The 23,344-nt window shown below is 42.6% G+C and overlaps 1 protein-coding gene across 1 annotated transcript in view; it reads left to right on the top strand.

Annotated features, from left to right (window-relative positions):
• Window positions 1–23,344, top strand: part of clstn2a (calsyntenin 2a) — a 241,428-nt gene that overhangs the window by 168,559 nt on the left and 49,525 nt on the right. The window contains exons 5-7 of the mRNA XM_042098987.1: window positions 5,238–5,387; window positions 18,531–18,716; window positions 21,487–21,744. Of these exons, the coding sequence (XP_041954921.1) occupies window positions 5,238–5,387; window positions 18,531–18,716; window positions 21,487–21,744 (594 nt within the window). The remainder of the gene's footprint in view (window positions 1–5,237; window positions 5,388–18,530; window positions 18,717–21,486; window positions 21,745–23,344) is intronic.

Here is a 23,344-nt window from a genome sequence, read left to right as displayed (position 1 = left end):
CGCTATTTTGCACACTTGCAGACTGCTGTTCATTTCTCCTTTGACTTGTCAGATACATCATCTGTAAAGCCAAATATTATTATGTTTTGGTATTTAACGTAGAGCCTTCCATATTTGCAAGTTAGCCTACCTCAGTCTGTCTCATTTGATCTGGCACTTGCTGTTAGTCTGTCGCATCACGTCACTTGGTACAATGACAGGTTCGCTCGCGTGACGCATGCAACAGCACCTAAGCAGATTTTCTAAAATCGTAAAGTTAACTCCCTAATATCTATGAAAAAAAAAAAAGTCAAGTCATTTCAAGTCATTTGTCTCAAGTCTAAGTCAAGTCTCAAGTCATGAATAGCAAGTCAAAGTCAAGTCGAGTCTTTTATACAGTACATGTTGATCAAGCAAGTCTCAAGTCGTAAAAAATGTGACTCGAGTCTGACTCGAGTCAAGTCATGTGACTCGAGTCCCCCATGTCTGGTGGATGATTGTGTAAGCCAGAAACTCTTCTAATGCTATACACTGCAAAAAGCACACCAACACACAGAGATTGTGTCACCTTCTTCAGCGAGGAGAGGAGGCATAGAACAGAGGTACATACAGTAGAGAGATGTGGATAGAGGATGAGAAAGATAAAGAGAGGGAGATAGACAGAGAGAGAGGTAGGCCTATAGAGGGAGGGGGAGATTGGGTCTGTTCCAAATGGAAGACATCTGCTGTGTTGCCTCACTGCCATGATAAAGAAGAGGTGTCTCATCAAAAATAACTTTGGAGTCAAGGGATGTTCTAAGAGCAAGTTTTTTTTAATGTTTTTTTTAAAGATAACATTGTCACTACAGTATGATGTTAGTACGCAGCAAGAACATTAAACTATGAAAGCTAGCAGGCTAATGTTAGAAAGTTTGCTGGCAGACACTACATAAACCACACCAAACACTATTTATGGTTACAGCAGTGATATAAACAGATCGTACAGTGTTGATTTTGAAAGATCTAAGTGGGGAAAAAAATCACTCTGTAAAGCGCCATGAGACATGTGCAACGGTTTGGCACTCTATAAGTGATATTAAATTGATATTAAATTGAAATTGAAAAGAAAATGACCAGTGGCAGTAAAAAGTGTTTCGCCATTCGCCAACCATCTTTGTTTACTTTTCACAGTGAGAGAATTGCTGCTCAGATTTGTAGGTAATAGGCAGCATAGAGGATGCATCAATGCTGCCCTCAAAAATGACCGTCACGGGGATAGTTCCAATGTATCTTAGCAGACAGAAAAAAAAAGTTTGATTGGTTTGGAACATCACTTGTTGCCATGCTCCCCTGTTTGGTTTGCTGAGAGAGAGAGAGAGAGAGAGAGAGAGAGAGAGAGAGAGAGAGAGAGAGAGAGAGAGAGAGAGAGAGAGAAGGGGGTGGGATGTCAAAGGAGCTTGCTCTAGGGCTGTCTATTTTCCCATTGTGTGTTGGTGTGTGCGGGGGGGGGGGGGGGGGGGGTGCATTTATAACTGCATATTCCCAATTATGGCCCTGTTTACACACATGCAAGCGCCTACTGATCCAAAGAGACTTACCCAGAAATTTAGCCAACACTGAAACACCCAAGCCATCACACACACACATACGCCTATGCCTGCATATTCACATATGCCTGCTCTGGCCCAATCCTACCTCTGGTCGTCTTACTCCTAGCCCTTGTTTTGGAGTGCCCACATGGCTATGTTGTCATTCGAAACAAAAGAAGACTGGTTATCCCAGTATCCCTGAGATATCCTCATATGAAATGGGACAATCCTCAGCTATAGACCTGCCTATACACATTTCTGTTCTGCTCTGATGGCAGATGAGTGGGATGCGCAGGCAGTTTGCTGCTACATCATTTGTGTTTATGCTATTAATTTAGGAGCCTCATGTTCTATGTTCAACTCAGTTTGCTTCAATTCACAAAGCATTCTGGGAATTTCCCTCTGCTTCTCTAAATCTCCATGTTGGTCTTCTCTCTCCTTTCTTTCTCTCTCTCTCTTTCAAGCACACACTCACATCCACACACACACACAAAACACACACACACACACACACACACACACACACACACACACACACACACACACACACACACACACACAGGTACATGTAGGTTCCAGGTGTGTTTTCACACTCTTCTCTCTGGGGAGTGTGACGACAGGCCTCTGGCTGATAAATCCTGAAGGTGCACATCACTTTGCTCCTTCTCTAACTCTAACAATTCACACCCCACCTTATCCCAGCATGCACCTCTTCTCCAGCGATGCCTGCCACAGGCGCCCATCAAATAGATGCAGTAAATCTTCACACGTACATTTCCTGCTAGGGCTTGAGTAAATCCTATGGAGTGATCTTTTTTAAATTGTTATTGGTGACATTCAAGAAGAACAAAGAATATAAAGAGCAGAGACACAGTGAAGGTACAAAGAGACACGCGTGGTGGCCTGCAGAGTTGCTCCAATATACAGACTGACTGTGAGACTGCAGCAAGGCGTGGTGATCTCTGAGTAGGTAATGTAGGGAAGGTAAGTTTGTTTAGGTACAGTATGGGCATAAGGATGTGTGCTAGAGAGATCCGGGCAAAAGTAGAGAGATCTGGGTCTCGAGCACCTAGAGTGAAACATCTTCTACTGAGTAATACCGAAAAGGACAAGGAAATAGGGGGTAAGAAGGGTGATGGAATACTGCTGTGTCCTGTGTCCAGTGTGTGTGTGTGTGTGTGTGTGTGTGTGTGTGTGTGTGTGTGTGTGTGTGTGTGTGTGTAGCATTATCCTAATGCACATACGCCCACACACACACACACACACACACACACACACATAGAGGAACTGACCAATACCATCCTGAGCAGGGCTAATGGAGATCGTCGGAGACAGTTGGCTAGCCCTTCACGTTACAGCGCTCCATTTCCAGTGCATTAACCTCTGTAAATGTGCCATAATGGCTGTCATAAGCACACACTCACACACATGGGTTCCTTTCTGATCAGAAGCGTGCTGCACTGGCTCTGCATGGCCTGTGTCCTGCACCACTCTGTTTCAGCACTTTTTTTCTGTACCTCTTAAAAGGGAGGGTTCACCTAAAATTATAATTTTAAAAGGAGGGTTCACCTACAGTAAAATTATCATTTTAAAGGGATTGTTCACCCAAAATTATCATTCTAAAGAGAGGGTTCACCTGGAAAAATCAAACTATTATGCTATTATGTACTTAACCCCCATGTCATTTGTCATCCATATGAGATGTGGTTGCCATGCCACCATCTCATTAGCGTGTTCAGTCTGACGACTGCAGGTCATTAATTTCCTGTGTGAAGAAACTTGTTTCTGTTTGAGATCAGGATATGTTTGAAAAAATATAACTCTTATGACACATCCAGTCCGACAATACAACCGGAAGATAGGTGGATGGTTTATTGATATCTTCTACATTGTATGCTTTAAAGCTATCACCTTTTAATCAGGAGGCATACAACACGGTGTTGTACAATATCCATTTGGGGGCATATAGCAGGAACTGGAGCTGATTTCAATTACCAGTGTGAGTGATTGTGATGACCACACATAAGTCAGTCAGTCACCAAGGCCATCAGTTAGATCCACAGCATACAAAGAAGAACACACTATGTTTCTCTCTGTGTTTCTTGGAAATAACAAAACAAAATGATGAGTAGGCAATAAAAGACAGTCATAATATTCTCTGCTACGGCATATCCAATCATCATTTGGTGCAGAGCGATGGTTGTCTGGCTGAGTGCCAGTGGTAAGTGAGGACTTTCCGCCATTCGCCTGCACTATATTGAAAAAGAGCTTGACTGATAAAGACACACTATGAAATCTTACTTTTCTTGTGTTACACAGACAAATTCAAATCCATGAAGGGGAAAGCTGTGGTGTAAGGGGCAACATCCCATACCACATACGTGTCCAGTGCCCATGAGGCCCCAGGTTCAATTCTGGCCTGAGGTCATTTCCGGATTGCACTCTCCATCTCTCTCACGATCATATCCTGTCTAGTCTATTAATAAAGGCTAGAAAAGTCTATAAATAAATAAACCCATGCAAATGAGAAGATGTCTGGCTTTGGCCTGGTTTTAGCGCTGATCAGAACTAATGTTGTACAGAGGTTCTGATGATCATACCAATCGCACCAGAGCTACTCCCCAAGCTTGTTTAGCACACAGTGAGGCTTTCCCATCCGTCTCAATTGGGCCTGTCATGTCTAACGAGACGCTGGTAACTGCTCACTGTACATGACAGCAGTTGCACATAATCAACCTTAACAACGACACACGCCAGTTGTACCTTTATGCATTCTGACAGTCGAATCAAGTAAAATTCCCCATGACTGGTTTTTGGTGTTTTTGGTGTGTGTGTGTGTGTGTGTGTTGAGTGGGAGTTAAAGTAGCAGAAGGGAGCTTTAGCACCATCTCCCTCTCATGAATGTGAGAAGTCCAGGTTGTGTGTGTGTGTGTGTGTGTGTGCTTGCGTGTGTGTGTTTTCTTTCCATAACACAGTGAGCCTGACCTCTATTCCTCATTCCGGTCTCCTTGACTGCATCGGGGGGGGGGGGGGGACTCATTGAAATGCAGCCAGTGGGTAAAAATAACCACAGGCCAGCAGCCGACGTGCAAGAGCGTCAGGTGATCGCGCACGTCGCCACGGCAGCCCCGCGCCTTGCCGGACTCGGTGACAGGGTCCTGGAGTCGTATCCTGCTATGCAGCAATTTGTGTCTCTGCATCAAAGTCAAACCAAAAATCCACTCACAAAGTGGAAAGTCATAAAAAAAAACAAGGATACATTTGAAAAGCTTTTAGTTGTCATAGGAGGACACAAGATGTTTTAGGACACAATGTGGTTTCTTTGGTTTCTGGCGATCTGCAAATCAGAAGCGCTGCCAGTCTATTTTGAGACTCTGTCAAGGTCAAGTGCAAACATGCTGTGAATATGTACAACACATTCAGATTCAGAGAGATTTCACAGAGATTTATTTGTCACATAAAGAATCACAAAAAGACTATAAAGTCGAACTTTGATCTCACAAATTAGATTAGCCACATACTTGCTGTAAGTGCCAGGTAAGTACGTTGGTGCATAAACGTCACTTTGACGCTGTAAGTAATGAGAATGACACACAAGCCATTATTTCAATGTATAGACCAAACTGTTTCTGTAGTGATTTTCAACTTTGTTGTGTTTCCCTTCCTCTCTCCCTCTCTCTTGCCCCTCAGGTAACATCCGTAACACAGAGAGGCTAAGCTACGACAACCAGCAGCACTACAAGATCATGGTCACTGCCTTCGACTGCGGCCAGAAGAGGGCGACAGAGAGCGTGGCAGTGCACATCGAGGTCAAGCCTGTCTGCAAGCCCGGGTGGCAAGGTCAGTTGCGCTGCTATCTGTAGCCACAGTAGAACCATCATGCCTCCCTAATTATAGATCTGATTCTTTTGGCTCTGCATAGCAGCGTCCACAACTACGGCAGGTCACTGTGGGAAGCGAGAGCACTAACTGTGCTGTTGTGTCTGTGATCCTGTAGTCAGTTCATTTGTCTTCTATGGCAGACACCTTTAGCGATCTTAAACAGAGAGATTGATATCTGGGAACTGTCTCTTCTCCAAGGGGTCCTCTCAAGCCTCCTTTCCTTTTTTCATCTCTCTTTTTTTCATCTTAGCATTCAGCAGACCACTTGCCCAACACATGGTGAAGCGTTGAGCTTATCCCCCCCCCCCCCCCTCCCCACACACACACACACCACCACCATCACACCCGCTGCCTAGCAACACCAGCAAGATAGATGCAATGTTGTGTGAATGCTCAGATCCCAACTTTGATGTTGTGTCTGCTTCCAAGGTAAGTCTTTACTGTGGATGAAGGGGGAGAGGGAGGGAGTCTGGTCATATTTTGCTTGGGATGAAGTGCATGTGCTCCAACGAGAACATATTTTAACCATGGATCAAAAGGCATCAATTAACAGTGATCGATGAAGAACTAGCCGCTCATCTAGTAGCATTGAGTTGTCTTGCTATGGTAGTTATGATATCATTCCCCAGTATATTTGAGTCAAGTGGTCTGAGTGCTGTGAAGCAGGTAACCAGATCAAAGTTCAAAGATCTGTTTGGTTTCTCATGTAGAGGTGACACTGCACATTAGTTGAAACTGTATGAAATATACATAAATAAACCGACCATTTCATGTCATCCAGTGTAATTCACTCTGCAGATATTCTACTTTATCTAGCTAAATATACAAGTTATTATTTGCAAATTAAGTGAGATTAACGGCATATCAACCACTGTTTTCCTCAAATCAAGTCATGGATGGTCACAAGACAAAATGCTGGTTTGATGCATCGGACTTTGATCTCACAAATTGGATTAGCTTACTTAAGTTACTTGAAAAGGGATTGCTGTCTTTTTTAACCAAGCATTAAGCGCTCTTTCAGTTTAATATTCATTTTGTTTACCAAAGGAAGGTTCAAAAATAAGTCTGAAGGGTCTTTTTTTTATTTATTTATTTTTTTTATTTGCAAACATCATTGACATTACAGAAAATGCAACACTACGACATGCATATGAATACTACATACGACAAACAGACGTACATTACATAAACACATACTGTAACTTAACAAGACATCACATTGACTTGGCTTCCACAAACATGACACAACATAACATTAATAACAGAAAGGCTAAGGATGATTTGCATCCAGGATGATTACAGATATGATTATCAGGGATGAAATTGATGACCGGAATGAAAAGAAGGGGGGATGGGGGGGGGGGGTGCGGATGGTAGCTCTAAGAGTGTGAATGAGGTGGTGTTGGGATGGGGGTGGGGATGGGGGGTGAGGGGTAGTGAGTATGTGAGGATGTATGTGTGTGTGTGCGTGTGCGCATATGTATAAGGCTGGTTTGCTGTTGGGCCAGGAGGAGAGAAGCTGGAACATAGAGAGGGAGAGAGGGAGGGTTTCAGAGGAGAGGAGTTGTAATTATTCTATTAATGATAAGTATAATAATAGAAATAACTGATTGCCTGGTTGATTGCCTGACTGATTGCCAACCTGGGCACCCATTAATGGCCACAGTTCCACCCAGCCCCTGCAGTTATACTGAATATATACTTAGTCTGAAGGGTCTTTAAAGGTACACTATGCAAGATTTTCACCTTAATATAACCTTTACAAAGCCAATTTGGTGGTAAACGAACTTGTAATAGGCGAATTGTTCACCCAGCATAGCTACAGTACAACACATTTTCATTGTGTACAGGGGGGACAATTCACAGAAGTTTGCTCTTTACAAAAGCAGAGTAAAATATAAATATATGATGACTCTACAATACCTAAACCTGCATAGTGTACCTTTATATGAAAGAAAGAAAGAAAGAAAGAAAGAAAGAAAGAAAGAAAGAAAGAGAATTAGAAAAAAAGAGATTTTTTCCAATTTCCAATGTGCAACAATGTTTTGATTTTATGTGCAACTTCCAATGTTTTGATTTTATGTGCAAATTCCAATGTGCAACTATGTTTTGATTTTATGTAGCTATTTTACTTTTTATGTTGTTTTCCTACCCAAACTGTTTTTTTCCATTGACCCTTGGTAATGGAAAATTCTGCCAATTGTTCACATAGATCTCTGTTTTTCGAGGTCAATGAACACTGTCGGTAGAAAAACTAAAACAGAATAACAACGAAACAGATACATACAGATACAGATAATGATGTCACTGTGCACCTCTACTGAGAACATCCCTTTTAATGAAAGCTACATGTAAAGGTCATCTGCGATGCCTTTCTATCCACCTCAAATTAACTTTCTCATAAAATGAATTCTTATTAAGGTTGGTGCTTTTAACACAGCTGTGCAATGCAGTGCAGTTCAATGAAAAACAATGTGAACATTAAAAACCCTGATGCTGGCAATTCTACTGAGGCTATTTCAAGTGCAGTAGAGACTTGTGTACTATTACAAAATGACAACACAAACATTATCATGATTTACCAAACTATAGATTATACTGTATAATCCTTATTAGAGTGTAATTACTGTGTTAATAACATTGCATAAAGTGTAATGGTGCATTAAAAGCATAGGATCATTATTAGGTGCACTACCGAGTCAAAAAAGTGAAAATCATCATAAAATAAAGCTATTATTAAATCTAACAGGGCCAGGTGTTGTTGTCAAAAAATATTGTGTTAATTTACGCTATATTGTGTTCCTAACAAGATACTTGTTACTTTGACTGACATTACAATGACAGAAAGATGTTACAGCAGATTCCAATGTCTTGTCATTGGTCATCATGACAGGCCAGCAGCTTATGTCACGTGCAATTGCATAGCCATAGTTATAGATAGGTGGTAAATGGACCATGTTTTATCACTGGACAATGGCTTCTATTACAGCATTTTGTATCTACCATGACATGATTTTGACATGGTCACATTAGTGTTGAGCAGGTTCTAGTCTACCTGTCAGCAATAAAATAATTGAGATGTGTAGCGGTGACACAGTGCAAGGTTTTCAGACACACACAGGCCATCACTGCCAGGAAATAGACCCAGATGAATAGAATAATCTCAGCAGCACTGATCAAGGTCAGGGAAATAACACTACAATAAATGAATCCTTTGGTTTCGGAATCATCTCTCATCCTCAGGTTACTATTGTTTATTAGTTTGTTAGGGTTTCAACATTATGGTCTCCTGTATATTTATCAGTTTGACATCTTCGCTTGTTTGAGTTCTAGTTTGCTGCTGAGGTGCTATGTATGCTTGAGGAGGCAAAGTTAGTCATTTGGTCTTGGTTGCTGTTTTATTCTAGAGCTCATCCTCTTGCTCATCCTTGTCCTTGAGTCTTTTGTCGTTAAGTGTGAGTCACAGGATTCCTGTCGACTCCCGAGAGACTCCATAGCAACCTTGTCTGTGGTAGCGTGGACAGAAGGCATGAGTGTTGCCTATAAAGAGGCTGTTGAGAAAGACACAAGATACTGACTTATTAACACACTACAGTAAAATGAAAAGTTTGATAAATGACTGAAGCAGTTGTTGCCATCTGTCTGACGTCAAAGAGCATCTGAGTATCACTCAAGGGGGGTCATGGTCACAGATCATTGATTGAAATAGTCAATTTGACCTTTTCAACATTGACTATTATAATCTCAGCTGTATGTTGCTTGTAAATCATATTCTAGACTGGAACATATGTCAGAACAATCATTTTAATCTATTGAAAAGTAAATATTACCTTAGAAGTACTGAAAAAATGGAAAGAGGGGGTGTCAATGCTACTGAACCACAAAACATGGAATTACACAAACTCATGTTTCTCTTCAAAACACAATGTTATTACATTGAACTAACATATTTTGACGCAGCTATACATTTATCCAAAAGAATATATATAATATAAGATGAAAATCAAGCACCTAAATAACGTTTCAATCAGCAAGGCGAATGATCACATGTGGTCCCTGGAAAACCTGCTGCCACCACGTCCTTGTGTTCCTGTCAGTAAGAGCACTGAGGTAATTCAGCAGCTTTCAGTGTTACAAACATTCATTTTGGAGCTGGGATGTATATTGTGTTGTGCTTTGAGATGAGCCATGCTCAGCCACCACAAATGTGTTAGGTATTGAGAATTCACAATATATCAGTTGTCACATACAAGAATAAATGGTTTTAAATACTGTGGCACAGCCTATTCAGAAAGTGGCATCTCAAGAAGCAGTGCCTTTTACATTTGTGTCCTATTAGCAATCACACTGCAGCTTTCATTGCAACATCTAAATGCATTTTCCAAGTACATGGCTCAAGTTGATTTGAATTATTTCATTGGAATTATTTGGTCAAGTTGTTTTTTACATCAGGGCATGAATGAATTACATAAAACTGTAAGGGAAATAAATCTCATCTCCAATTTATTTTTATTCATGCACAACCGATATCTACATTACAATTACGTTAATTCAATGGATTATTTAAAAGGTTATGTAAAGATGTGACTGCATCTAAAAGAATGTTTAAAATGGCAATATATAAAATGTGAACTATTGTAGACCTACTTATGGGAGGTGAGCACTTTCCCATTGAAATTTTCTGTTGAACTATTCTAAGAAATATTATATTAAACCAAGTTCGTTCCAGTAAAAGGCAGACTCCAGCTTTTGAGCATATCTTGCCAGAATACACCATCACTAGCCTGTGTAATACATTTTTAACCTGACTAATTCACATTGTGCAATAGAGAGAAATTGTTTGGCACTACGCTGCACTGTGCATGAAATTAAAACAAATGGAAGGTGAGGATCATTGGCGTTGAGGCCCATATCTCACGTCTAACAGGATGGCCTAGCTTTAGACACAGACTCAACCGTGACACTCCACCTGGGTGGTGATGGGAGGGAGGTTTTTGCTCTGCGTTGATTTCACCTATTTCTGGTCCACCCAACTACCATGGCAAGGCCATTTGTAGAGTGCGGCAGTGAAAGGTGTTGGCAGGCAGCAATGCTTTCTGCCGTGCGAAATGGAGTGTAGCCTTTTCACTGCGGATGAGACACTATGGCCTGCAGCTAAAGGGCAGGCTCTTCTACAACAAACCGAAATGCCACCTTCAACTATATTACCTCTGGACCCTGTAATACTGCAGTGGCCAGCAATACTGAGGTGTCGCACGGCAGTGCTTGTGTTGTGTTGTGTACTGCGTACTGAAGTTCAGTGATCAAAGCCATCCTATTTGCTGGGCTGCAATTTCCCTGCCACCTGCACAATATCAGAGTTCATTTATTCTGTGACAGTGTGTGGAATATAGGCCCAGCATCTGCTGTCTGATTGCCAGTGGACACCTCTATTCATCCTGGCCCTCTTTTTCTGTAAGAGAGAATGTATGTGAGACAGGTAGGTAGAGAGAGGGGATAGATAGACAGAGAGAGGGGGGGGGGAAGAGAGAGGTAAGACAGGGGAAGAGAGAGAGTGCGATAGATAGAGAGAAGGAGAGACAGAGAGTTCGAGAGATGGAGAGAGTGCATGAGAGAGTGTGTGGAAGATCGAGAGAGTACATGGAAGTGATGCGATGAGATGTGCGGTGTCTCATTCGTGGCCCATTCGTCGCCAATTGACAGGCACTGACAGGCAGAGAGGCACGGGAGAATGAGCACAAATGGTGTGGCCCCAGCTCCGCTGCTCGTCAGCAAGGTGACTGAGTGAATATGAAAGGGGCTGTAAATATGAGCTGAGTGACAGCCATGGCAGCCACAGCTGGGAGAGATGCTGGGGGATGGAGGGGGTGGGGGGTGGATATGATGAGGCACAGGGCACCCATCCTCCCAACACTTCCCCCCCGGTCCTCAAGCGTGTAATCTTCTGAGCTGTCTCGCCACCTCCTTCTTTGTCTTTCATTCATTCACTCTCTCCCCCTCTCTCCATCTCTCTCTCTCTCTCGCTCTCTTTCTTTCTTTTTCTGTGGTCATACTCCATCTGTCTGGCATGATCTCTTTATCCGTCTCTGAGAGCCTGGCCGTGACACTCCCCCCCATTCAGTGTGTGCCTCCTCAGTAGAATGACACAGGCCTCACAAGGTTAGAGTGAGCGGAGGGGAGCATGGGGAGAGCTTTCTGTACCCATCAGACACAAACACCAGGACAGGAGCTCTTCCCCTTTTGCCTTTCAAAGGCCATTCACAGCCAGGACAGTGTGAATACAGTTCATTGGCTGCCAGCCCCCTGACAACCTAGTTCCGTCACTTACGGAACCTACGCATCTGATCTGCCACCCATACTTGACACATACTGAAGAGGACTTTTCAGAGTGTTTCATAAACTAATGATGTTTTCTTCCTCGCCATCATTTATTTGGAGCACTCAGCTCCAGCATCTGATGTGTGTATTTAGTAAGGTCATTTATCACTAATGGCAGTTTTAATGGAACAGCGTTTTTCCTATTCGCGATTGACAAAAAGGCAGGGAAGAGCACAATTAATTACAGTACATTTAATGTGGTGCATTCACTAACATGCTGAAAAGACATGCTGAAAGCTTTTGAGGTGGCTTGGAAGTCCAAGGCTTAATTGGGTCAATTAAAGAAATGACTGCTCAACTAGTCATTACATCATCCTCTGGTATACTCAGGTCAAGTACGTAGCCTAAGTGCTGCCAAAACAGCTTTTAAACAGACAGACAAGGGAGCCATGACATTTTGATCAGCCTGAAAACATGTCTCGTTTCTTTAATTTGACATTTTAAATAGATTTTTAGAATATAATACAGAATATCTGATATGTCAGACCAAAATATCAGATATGGAGATCAAACTCACCAACCGTTTATGCCTATTTAGTCGAATATAAGCCCAGACCAGAGTAAACATCCTCAAAACAAGACAGACTAAACCACTGTACAAATGTTTGTTTAGATTTTCTATTGAGTGAACAGCAGCACATGATCTGTCAGTTCTTAAGGGCTTTGCTAAGAGTTTCACTTTTAAACTGGTTTGGCCTCAACACACGTGTAAATTAAATACTCTTCCTCTGTTCTCTTTCCTTCCCTATTTTCTCTCCTTTTTTTCCAAAGGATGTTCTCAGGCGAGAGAGTGTGTTAGTGAATCCATGCATATCACACTAGTTGCGTTGTTGTTTTGTCTCACCTACTTTTCCTCCAAGTCTCGCCTGGTTGCCCTATCTGTAGTAATATATTTGTTGTGTTGAAAAGTCCTTCAAGTGCTGCAGAAAACAAAAACATTCCAGAGACATTTCCGCCACATTCATGAGAAATCATGAGGGAACCATTTCACTATCTGTACCCCCGAAAGCATATTTAAAATTGCAAAACATATATTATGGGATTGCCTTCATGTTGTTTAAAGAAGAGTGAAACATTAGGGAATTAGGGAAGTGCACACACAAAAGCCTGACTTGGCGTGCTGGCACTCAGACACAGAGAACACCAGAAAAACACCATCAGTGGTCTCGGACTCAACTTCAAATAGTTTGTTAGTTAGACAGTTTCAGGAAGGCTTTGTTGCTAACAAAACACTAATCCACAAGGATGCCACAACCAATATTTCATGCAAATTCCTTTAATCTGCACTAAATGCTTTCAGTATGCTCCTGAACTAGCAAACGCACCACCAGCTTTATAACAGCAACATTCACTTGGGTATAAATACCTATACCTATAAATACCTGTTCTGAGATATGTACCATGACTGCTCAAATAGACATGAAATGCAGCTCTTAGCCCCTCTTCCAAACAGCTGTCTCTGCTGTTAATAATAATAGATTTATAAATCAGAAGCAAGTTGACTCTTGCTTCTGTTGTGCAATTGCTTTTTAACATCCACATCAAACATGTGAATGTTACTGTGTCTCTAAGTTTACAGTAGTAAAAGCGTCGCACCACCTGGCAGTACCTGAGCATAACACCTGTTCTCAGGTTCCCAAGGCTTTGAACCGGTTCATGGAATGAAAACTCTAGGAAACCAGAAACAAAACGAAACCAGAAGTTTTATTATTTTTTCATGTTCCGGAACAGAAATGATTTTTTAAAATAGTGGTAACCGGTTAATACCGGTTCTTTTTTTGTTCCTGGGAAGGTTTGTGTCTTCAATGAAATGGTGAGGGTCACCTCCTGTCATTCAATAAATGCATGGAGAGTGCAGACAGACAGAGCTTGCCACTAGCAGGCAGTGAAAAGGCCTATTAAGTCTCCAAATCTCAATGATTTCATTTCACCAGTTTTCTCTTTTTACTAGGCCATGACGCCTAGCAATTAACGTTAAGGCTACAGTTTTAATTTATTTGGAAAAAACGTAATAGTCCTCATTTTGGCATTTAGACAATGGGAAGGCATCCAAGAATCCAATATTACAGTACCCACCAAAAATATACTGTATATATGACAGCATTTTTTGTTTGACCAGGAAATTATTCAAGCTACAGTAAAGGCTAAAGACACTGGTGCAGCTTGTATAAAGCAGAGGCCTAGTGTTTTATTATGTTTGCTGTAGGATAGAGTCTAGTAAGTCAGTAGACAGTATTGTGACTATTAATAGCCAGTTTGAAAGCATATATATATTTTTGTCAGACAGCTGACATAACCGGTTCAGGAACAATATTTTATTGTTCTAACCGGGAACGTCAATTTTAGGGTGGGAACCAAAACTGGAAACGTTAAAATACTGTTTCTGTTCAGAACGAACCATTTGGCAAAACATTCTGGTTCAAAGCCCTGCAGGTTCCCACTGATCGCACAATCAAGGGCATGTTACACAGAACTTCTCTCAAACATCCAACAGTATCACAACTGCTTCATTCTAAAACTTTCTAAAGTTGAACGAAAAGTAATCACTCTTGATAGCTTTGGAAAATTGCTTTTTGTACAAAATGTGGCAGTTAAACCCCATGCTACAGTACTATTCAAATGCAGTATGACTGCTTCTTATTATTCCTTATGTTCCAAGCTCCACACTACTGTACATCAACCCTGAAGACCAGATTGAAATTGGTGTTGATAGTTTGTAATATAATGATTTTATTTGAAACCTGAAGTCAAATTGCAAACCATGTTAAATTGCTTCAGCCAATTGCTGGTAATCAGTGAAAAGGTTAGTGAATGTATCATTACCCTGAGTAGTTATATTCTTAAAGCTGACCAGGTGCAGGAGGCATCATTACTTAATGAAAATGCAGGGTTATTGAACATGTACTTTACTCTTGGTCTCTTTTCTTTTCCAATGTCATTTTTGAACTCTTTTTCCTGAGAGTTCAATTGGGCTGATTTTTCTTATCACATAGGAGAACGGGGTAAGTTGAGTATAGGTGTAAGATGATCATGTGATAGCATTTTAAGGAATAGGGAATATTTTTTTTACAATACGTGGAAAGATGCAGCACATGGCAAATGTGGTAAAAAATATAGCGTATGCGATTTAGAGAAAACGTTAATAGAACAACATTCAAATGCATTACACCTCAATTGGTGCCCTTTTAAGCGATGATGTGAGGGCTAAATAAAATCATGAATGTTATCTTAGCTTGTGTGAGAAGCATTTTTTTTTTCAAAATGGTGGTTGTGGGGTGAGATGAGCCACCAGGGCTGGGGTAAGCTAGTACTTGTGTTGCAGTTATAAGATTTTTAAGTTTGCCTTGATTTTGTGACCTCATTCAATAAGGTTTCTTAGTGTTACTAAGAGCTAAAGAGACTAGGCAGCAAATTAATCAGACTTTAAGTGAATTAAATGGGAGAGTTCAAAGGTAAACAGGCGAGAAAAGATGGTATAGGCCTAAACCTGTCTTGGCAATCTATCTTGAATCTATTTGAAAAATTCTCAGTTAAATGTTGGTGTTTGTTACTGTTTGTAGAAATTAAACTATTGTTTGAAGAAAATAAACAAGACCATTTTTTTTTTTGCCGAGAGCATATATCTACTGTAGTCTTCACCCTTAGAACAAAAGCAAGCCACTAGCAAGGTGCAGACAAATAGGGCTTTAACGAGTTGTGTGAGTCAAAGTTAGAGCACTCGCTCTCACTGACTCATACTGTAGGTGCAAATGCCACACTAACACTTCGGCTAACGCGGCACATAGTGATTACTGATTGCATTTAGCGTTAGCGCTAATTTGTAGATGTTACCTAATTAATAGCTGGCATAGAGAGAGGTCAGGCTCTTATCTACAACTGATGAGACATAAAAACACTATTGAGAGAATATGCCATTTTTATTCTATTTAAACCATCCTAACCTTCTCTCACAGTTATGGTATAATGATTACTAAAGAAGTGGTTATGAGAGGAGAGGAGGTTTCTGTAAAAGAATAGTGAATAGGAATGTGCAATGTATTATTCAGGGGCAATGGTCTGGAGTCACTTGGAAGGAAAATGAAGCATTGGGATTGGCACAGCAACACTTACACTGCTGATCTATCAAAGGAACGCGTTTAGCCTCATAGGGCAAAAGCCCTCACATCGTTTTTTTCAGCACAGTGCAGTGCTTTTATCAAAGGGCATGGTCTTACCTGCTGTTGTTAGACCACTGGCACCTTCCTCTATAGGAGTATTGTGCCATGCCTGATGAAACAGCATGTCTTTAGGCTGAGATTCTCTTAAGATCACTGATTGCAGGCCTGCTCTGGGGGCTCCAGGCCTCACACTCTGTAAAGCATCTTGCAAAATTGCTCATTCTCAGCTGCACTATGTAGATAAATATACCACATGAACGATTTCACTCTAGAAAAAACACACAGGATCCACTCAATATTTTGTTCCCAGTGCAATTGCAACCATTACACTGACGTAATGGGAGTGGAAACATACTAATGTCCAGCATGTGGGTCTACGTGGGTCAAATATATAAAGGCCACAAAGGGTGGACTTTCTGATGTGAAAACCGACAGTCACACAAACACGCACAGACACAAAATGAAGGCCTGTCTATGCTTGTGTCACTGAAACCTGGATGTCTCTACCAGCTCCCTATGCTGCCATCTTGGCCTGGGTTTTTACACCCTCCGACCGCCTTCGACTGGCATCTCAGCCACAGGCGTGTTGCTCATCTCAGGCTGTCTGACTTTGCGAGCACTCTTAAAGGTAACCAAGTCGAGCCCATTGTTAACAGGGCTCAATTTTTAGAAACAAACAGGGACAACAAAGCACACCTGGTGTGCAGCCAACTGCCAGAGACTGCCACTGTCAGTGAGGTACTCCCATATTCCCATACCCCCCACCCTACGTCACCAAACTCGCCTCATGTGAGCTCTGTGGTTCTTGCTTTTAATCTAGTGTCGGAGCCAATAAAAATTGAATAAGGTGTTCAGTCAAGACAGACAAGACCCGGGGAAAAGCTCCTTCTCTGCTCGGGGTGAATACAAACTACAGGGCTGTTGAATTATCAAGCAGATGAGCGAGAGGGATGTGATGCTCATGGTCTGCAGTGTGGCTCCTGAAGGGCTGCTTCTCTGTCGGAGTTGCGCTGTAGCTGAATACTAAATGTCTGCACTGTGGCTCATGTCCCCAAATCCTACAGTGCATTCACATGCTGTGCACAACATGCAGGCAACATCTGACTTGGTATCTGTATCTTAAGCCAAACATAAAGATATCAGAGATGCTATGGTAAACGTTGATCATTTTATCATAAAGACAGTGATGACAACTACTTATTTTGCCATGTTGTTCTTAGTCTAGAACTGTCCTTTAAAATCCAAAGAAAAATCCATTAAAATATGTATTTTCTTGAAAATGTCCAGGTGATTCATGCAAGTCAGAAAGGGGAAGATTCTATTAGGGAAAGGTTCCAGTGGGGGCTGGCATGGAAGCAAAGAGGGGGAGTGAGGGTGTGTTTGTGTGTGTTTTAATGTACAGAAGCACACATACAGTCCATCTGATCAATAAGTGCCGTACTGTATGTGTCTGGACTCAATTTTATACACTGACCGTTTTCTCACCCATTCATTTCTAATGGCCGGTTATTTTTGACCGGGAATACACTTGGGTGTTCTAAAGTTAATTAAAACACTCATTGTTATAAATATGATCCAAATTTGTTTTGTGTTTTCAGATACCCTGTGTTAACAAAGTCATGGAGCCTCATGTTAGTCATAACAAAGTCAAATAATTGACAATCGGTCACATTTGACCTCGAACACCACAGGAGGGTTAAAAATAGTCTGGAGCCATTGTTACTAGTGTGGCATAAACATGCTACACAAGCTATAAACTGATGCCAAACAAAGCAAAAAATAAATAATTTCATGTGGGAGATAATCATCATGGAAACAATTTAGCATCTCCAGCCTCAGTGGGTTTACCATCAGCAGTGCTGTGAGATATGAGCAGCTCTGATGTTAGGAGCACACGAGTGTATTATGGGCCTCAGTACTCTTTATTAGTGCAATAAGAGAGGCTTCTGAAGCCACGCAGTCCCACTGCGCCCCTTTCATTTACTCCCACAACTCATTTCGGCACCCAGCAGGTGCTGTAGTGATTGTTGCTGCCCCAAGATTACAGGCCCTGAAGCTCCCTCCAGACAGGGACTGGGCTAAGAAACCACATCTCGGCCTGAGTCTGCCTCGTAGCGGTTTTGCACCTAGCAACAGTATCGAGTTTTGGTCTAAAACTAGTGAGTAAACTACCTAGAAGGCGTGCAAAAACCACCAACAGCCATATCTGCAAAGTAGTTGTATTAATTACACCTGATCAAATGAATGAGGTGAGTACATGAATGTGTATGATCTGATAAAACAGCAGTAAGGAGTAGGCATGCGAAAACAAATCAGCAGCCCAGCTGGCACTGATTAAAGCTTGGTAGCATGCTAACCTATTGTTGGAAGTGTCTTGCTTGAAAGCTTTCTGACAGTTTAATGCATATTCTGGATGACTAGTGGGAAGTATTGGGAAAGCTGTGTTTATCATGTCCTTTGCATGGCCAAATACCATCAATATGAAAGCTGTGCCACAACTGGCAGTCAATTGCTCGAATAGTGTCAAGAAGTTGCTTGACACCCCTTTTGCCTCTCCACCCCCCAGGTTGGAATAAGAGAGCGGACTACGAGCCAGGCACGGGGAGCAAGCAGCTGTTTCCCAAGATGCACCTGGAGACCTGCGACGGGCCACTTTCGTCGGTGAGGGCCATGGTTGAACTGCAGACCAGTCACATTGGGAAGGGCTGTGATCGCGAGACCTACTCGGAGAAGTCCCTGCAGAGGCTCTGTGGTGAGTGCCAGCGCTGACAAAAGGAAAATGACTACAGGTGTGGGCCCTCCAAATTGCCTCATTACGCAAAATAGGACATCTTTTAAGAAACATCAACAATAGGAGACGGCTATGCTTTGTTTGACTGGATTTTTACGAGACAGTGGGCGAGCAGTGAAAGAAATTATCCAATTTAGCGAGTGTTTGTATTTCCAATGAGACTGTGTCTTGTGAGTTGTCATTTTGTATGTGTACTAATGAATACTAGTGAATGCGCTGAGCGTTAAGCGATCGGTCAACTAGAACACCATGATGGATCATGCAGTGATTTTCAGGAGTAAGCTGTTGTTGTGTGTTTACTGCAGATTTTACAAATGATTAGTGTATTTTTACCCATGGCACCAGTTTTGACATGATGGTGTGACTAGTCACACACTTTCTGAAGTTGTCATGGTTGCATGTCTCATCTTCAAAGAATGATTGGTCCCTGTGTGGTTGGGTGGAACTGTCCTCAGTCTCTTCTCTGCCTTTATGTAATGATGAAGAAACAGAGTGTCATACATTATTCAAATGAAGTAATTAAGCCGTTTTTATATAACTCCTCGACACTGATGTTATCAAGACAAAAGAGGTTTGGACTGCATTTAGCCAGAAAAAATGAAATATATAAAATAAAAAAGTTATTTGCAGCTATGAAGCAATCCATGACCTCTACAGTTTAAGCCATTGCAGTGAACGGGTCCTTGAAATTGAGATAAGATTAAGTCAGTACGTTTTCTTTTTTATATCTGGATTATAAATCATTGTTATGTGAAGTAAATGAACCCAGAATGAACTGAATGTTGAGTGATAGGTCCGCCCGCCCGCCTGCCTGCCTGCCTGCCGTTAAATCTGTTGATTTTCTCGCCTCCCTCATTGTCCCCCCCCGCCCCCACCACGTTTATATTCTCCCCCTGGCGGGTAACTGAGATGTCAGAGACAGTTGCCTCTAAATATGCAATATGCAGCAATAACAGTTTATTGGTCTTGCACAGGCCGAGTCCTTAAGTGCTTGAGTTATGGGCCGCTAAGCCTTCTCCATACTCTCATCTATATGCAAAAGGTCTCTTTGCACCTTCCTTAGTATGCAGGCTTGGTGAGCCAGAGGTTTCGCCAAGCCCCATAATAGTTATCTAATATGCGATAAAACAAATTATAATTGTTTTTTTGTTTTTAGTTAAGCAACATCAATTTGTGGCAGTACACAAGTACACAAAAACTCACGGAGAGCATAGAGCTTTGCCAAAAAGGGCTTCCACCTCTCATTTCAGAACTATTTACAGGATAATTGAATTAGGTCAGAAGCTTCCTGCAATGAATATTCACAAACCAGAGCAAACGCTGTAAATCCTTTTGGCAGTGTTGAACGCTGAGCAAAAAAAGAGTGAAAAGAGGATTTTTTTATTCTTTCTTTTTTACCTGTGCATTTTCATCTGTCTTTGGTTCTTACAGCATGCAGCAGCTGATCGATGTGAAAAGAAGATGTGGGTCATTGCAAAGGCCAGATGCGCTGCTGCGAAAAATTGCTTAAAGCTGGGTTTATTGGATGGAATCTCATTGACCTGTTGTTTCAGCAGTTCAAGAAAATAGCCCCCCTCTCATGGCGAGAAAGGAGCTCAGATGCTTAGTTGACGTCTGGGTATATATTTATTGGCCAATATCGATCGAAAGTGAATAAATATTGCATACGGTAAAAGCTGTAGGGCTATCAGTCTTTCGTTGGCGGGGGTGTGAGCGAAGCCGGCGAGGCGTCTGTGAAGGCCCATCTCTCACCGTGTCCCTCTGCTGCTGTCACATAACGGCATGTCTTGACCCGGCCAATTCAATATCACCTCAGCCTTCTGGAAGATAGAGTGAACATAGACACGTGGCCGCATCAGATGGAAGGGACGGAGAGACAGAGAGAGAGAGAGAGAGAGAGAGAGAGAGATAGAGAGAGAAAGAGAGAGAGAGAGAGGGTGGAAAGAGTGTCTGCAGAAACATAGATGCATGGAGGGGGGAATAAACAGAGAAAAGAAATAGACAGACATAGAGAAATGTAAGAGCTGCTCTTTCCCTGTCCTGACATACAGAGGAAAGAAGAGAGAGAACTCCGAAAACGAAGGAATAGGAAGTGGTCAGAGAGAGAAAGTGAATATAAAATGGCGAGAGGAAGAGAGTGTGAGAACTTTTTCCCCACCACCTTCCAAAAATGAGGATCAAAAGAGAAGGGTGTGGGCCACAGACAGAGTGGACTGTGGCGAGTAGGACAGACAGAGTCACCAGGCTGCTGTGATCTGAGTGAGATGAATATGTCAGGCCTCTCCCAGTATGTAGGCCGTCTCCAATAGAGCCTCTGTAGCCTTGCAGAAAGTAATCACATGTAATGCAGGCAGTGGCTGCATCCAGTGGGAAGGCTCTGGTATTAACATTTCAGCTCTGCTGGAAGAGTAGCGCCCTACGTGACTTCACTGTAGAATAAATCACTTGGATGGACTAGCGGCCTTAAACCAGACTCATATGCACCTGATTTATTTTTTATATTATTTATAAAAATATATATACATTTTTATTTCCTCTGAATGGGATGTTGTTATGTATGCTTGGTTAATGCAATCCATCATAATTAGGATGTTATTTTCTGAATATGTTGAAGGTTTATATTAATTAAAACATCAGAGAGGTTTGTGAAGCCTAAAGCACTTGAATGGGTCCTCTTAATGGTTTTTATTTATGTATTTATTTATTTATTTATTTATTTATTTTTGTCAAGGCGCAGCTTCAGGCAGCACTGATCTACTGCCGGCCCCTAGTGCGTCCACCAATTGGACGGCCTCCCTGCTGACGGACAGCGGGCGCGACAGTGACCTCATCTTCCGCTTTGACGGGCGGCAGGCAGCCAACGTCCCGGACCGGCTGGTGCCCCACAACCTGACTGACCAGTTCACCATCGCCACGTGGATGAAGCACGGGCCGAGCCCGGGCCTGCGCGCCGAGAAAGAGACGCTGCTGTGCAACTCCGACAAGACAGGTGAGGAGAAGCGTCCATCGTGGGGCATTGTCCAAGGTGGGAGTGGAAAGGATTGGATGATAGTCTGGGATACATCCATCCAACGTTTAGTAGCTTTGTCCTGTGGGGTTTTGAGCAAAGCATATGTTGAACGACGTGATAGAGGGTGAAGTTGACAAGCGGTGTGTCACAAATAACATCATATGTCTGATCTTTGACAAGACAGTCATGAGCCAGAGCTGCTTCATATATACACTGTAGGAATGGCAGTATACTGTACTTTTGAAATACTACAGGTATGGTCTTGCGAGGCGATAAAGGTGTATTTGAAGAAAAATCACATTGCATGACTGGAACTAACTGTTGCATATCAATGTACTACCTTGAAACCTCAATCAGGCCCAGGCTATTAATAAAGGTTTTACAGTATTTTAGAATCCATAAAAATTGTCGTCAGCAAAGTACTAAAATCTTAGAGGAAGAGAAATACTCATTGGAGCCATGGAGATACTGCACATATTTCATTTTGTCTATTAGTGAATAGCCCGAGAGGCCTCCCATGGGCGCCTAATCAAATTACCCTGCAGGGTTGAGTGAGGAGAGTGGCACCGCTGGCTTCTGCTCCTCCGGTCCCCGCTGAGGGTCTGCGACGATGGAGGGGTTCGGCTGATTGGCCAGAGCCCCTGTGGTTTTTGGCCGTGGCCTCAAAAGGGCCTTTTGAGGGGGTGGGCTGAGAGAGTGGACGCCACGCCAGGCTGGCGAGTGGACAGGCAAGTAGGCTGGCCGGCATGCTGGGGATGCTGCCACGGGTGCTGATGTTGCCGAGTGCATTGATCGGTGCCATCACGCTGAGCAAGGGAGAGAGTTAATCAATTTATACAATGAAGAAAAAGGGGGGGGGGGGTGAGGGTGAGGAGGAAGGTGGGTGGGGGTGTGTGTGTGGAAAGATTGAGCCGACGTGAAAAGACAGCTCATCTGAGATGTGGTTGTGTCCTGACAACTCAGGTGGGGAGACCGGCCACACACACACACACACACACAACCCCCGGACCCACATTATAGAATCTTGTACACTTTGGGCTCAGGTGTTGCCCACACTGCTGCCCACACGCTGCAGCCCACACACACACACACACACACACACACACACATGCACACACACACACACTTTCACTCGCACCCACTCAATCTCTTTGCAAAAGCATTCACGTTGCATAGCCTTTTATCAATCACCTGCTACGCAGCTCTCTCCCTCTCTGTCTCTCTCTCTCTTTTTCTCTCTCACTATCTCTCTCTCTCTCTCTCTCTCTCTCTCTCTCTCCCTCTCTCTCTTTTTCTCTCTCGCTATCTCTCTCTCTCTCTCTCTCTCTCTCTCTCTCTCTCTCTCTCCCTCTCTCTCTTTTACGGCGCAGCCACACCAGCTTAAAGCCACTAAGGGCACTTTATGGAGGAGCGCAGAGCAAAGCAAAGCCCGAGCTGTCCCTGAGCGCCTGAGAATCCACATGTAATTCAAAGTGGCAGACGTCAATACCACTCAGCCGAGGTGAGGCCACTAACAAGCCCAGCAGCCTATAATGACAGCGTTGATGCCGCCACGATACGTGGTGCTGGCAACGTCGAA

Source organism: Alosa sapidissima, chromosome 1, assembly GCF_018492685.1.
Source record: "Alosa sapidissima isolate fAloSap1 chromosome 1, fAloSap1.pri, whole genome shotgun sequence".
Classification (NCBI taxonomy): domain Eukaryota; kingdom Metazoa; phylum Chordata; class Actinopteri; order Clupeiformes; family Clupeidae; genus Alosa; species Alosa sapidissima.
The sequence above is the reverse complement of the archived record's forward strand: the minus strand, read 5'-3'. Positions and strand labels throughout refer to the sequence as shown.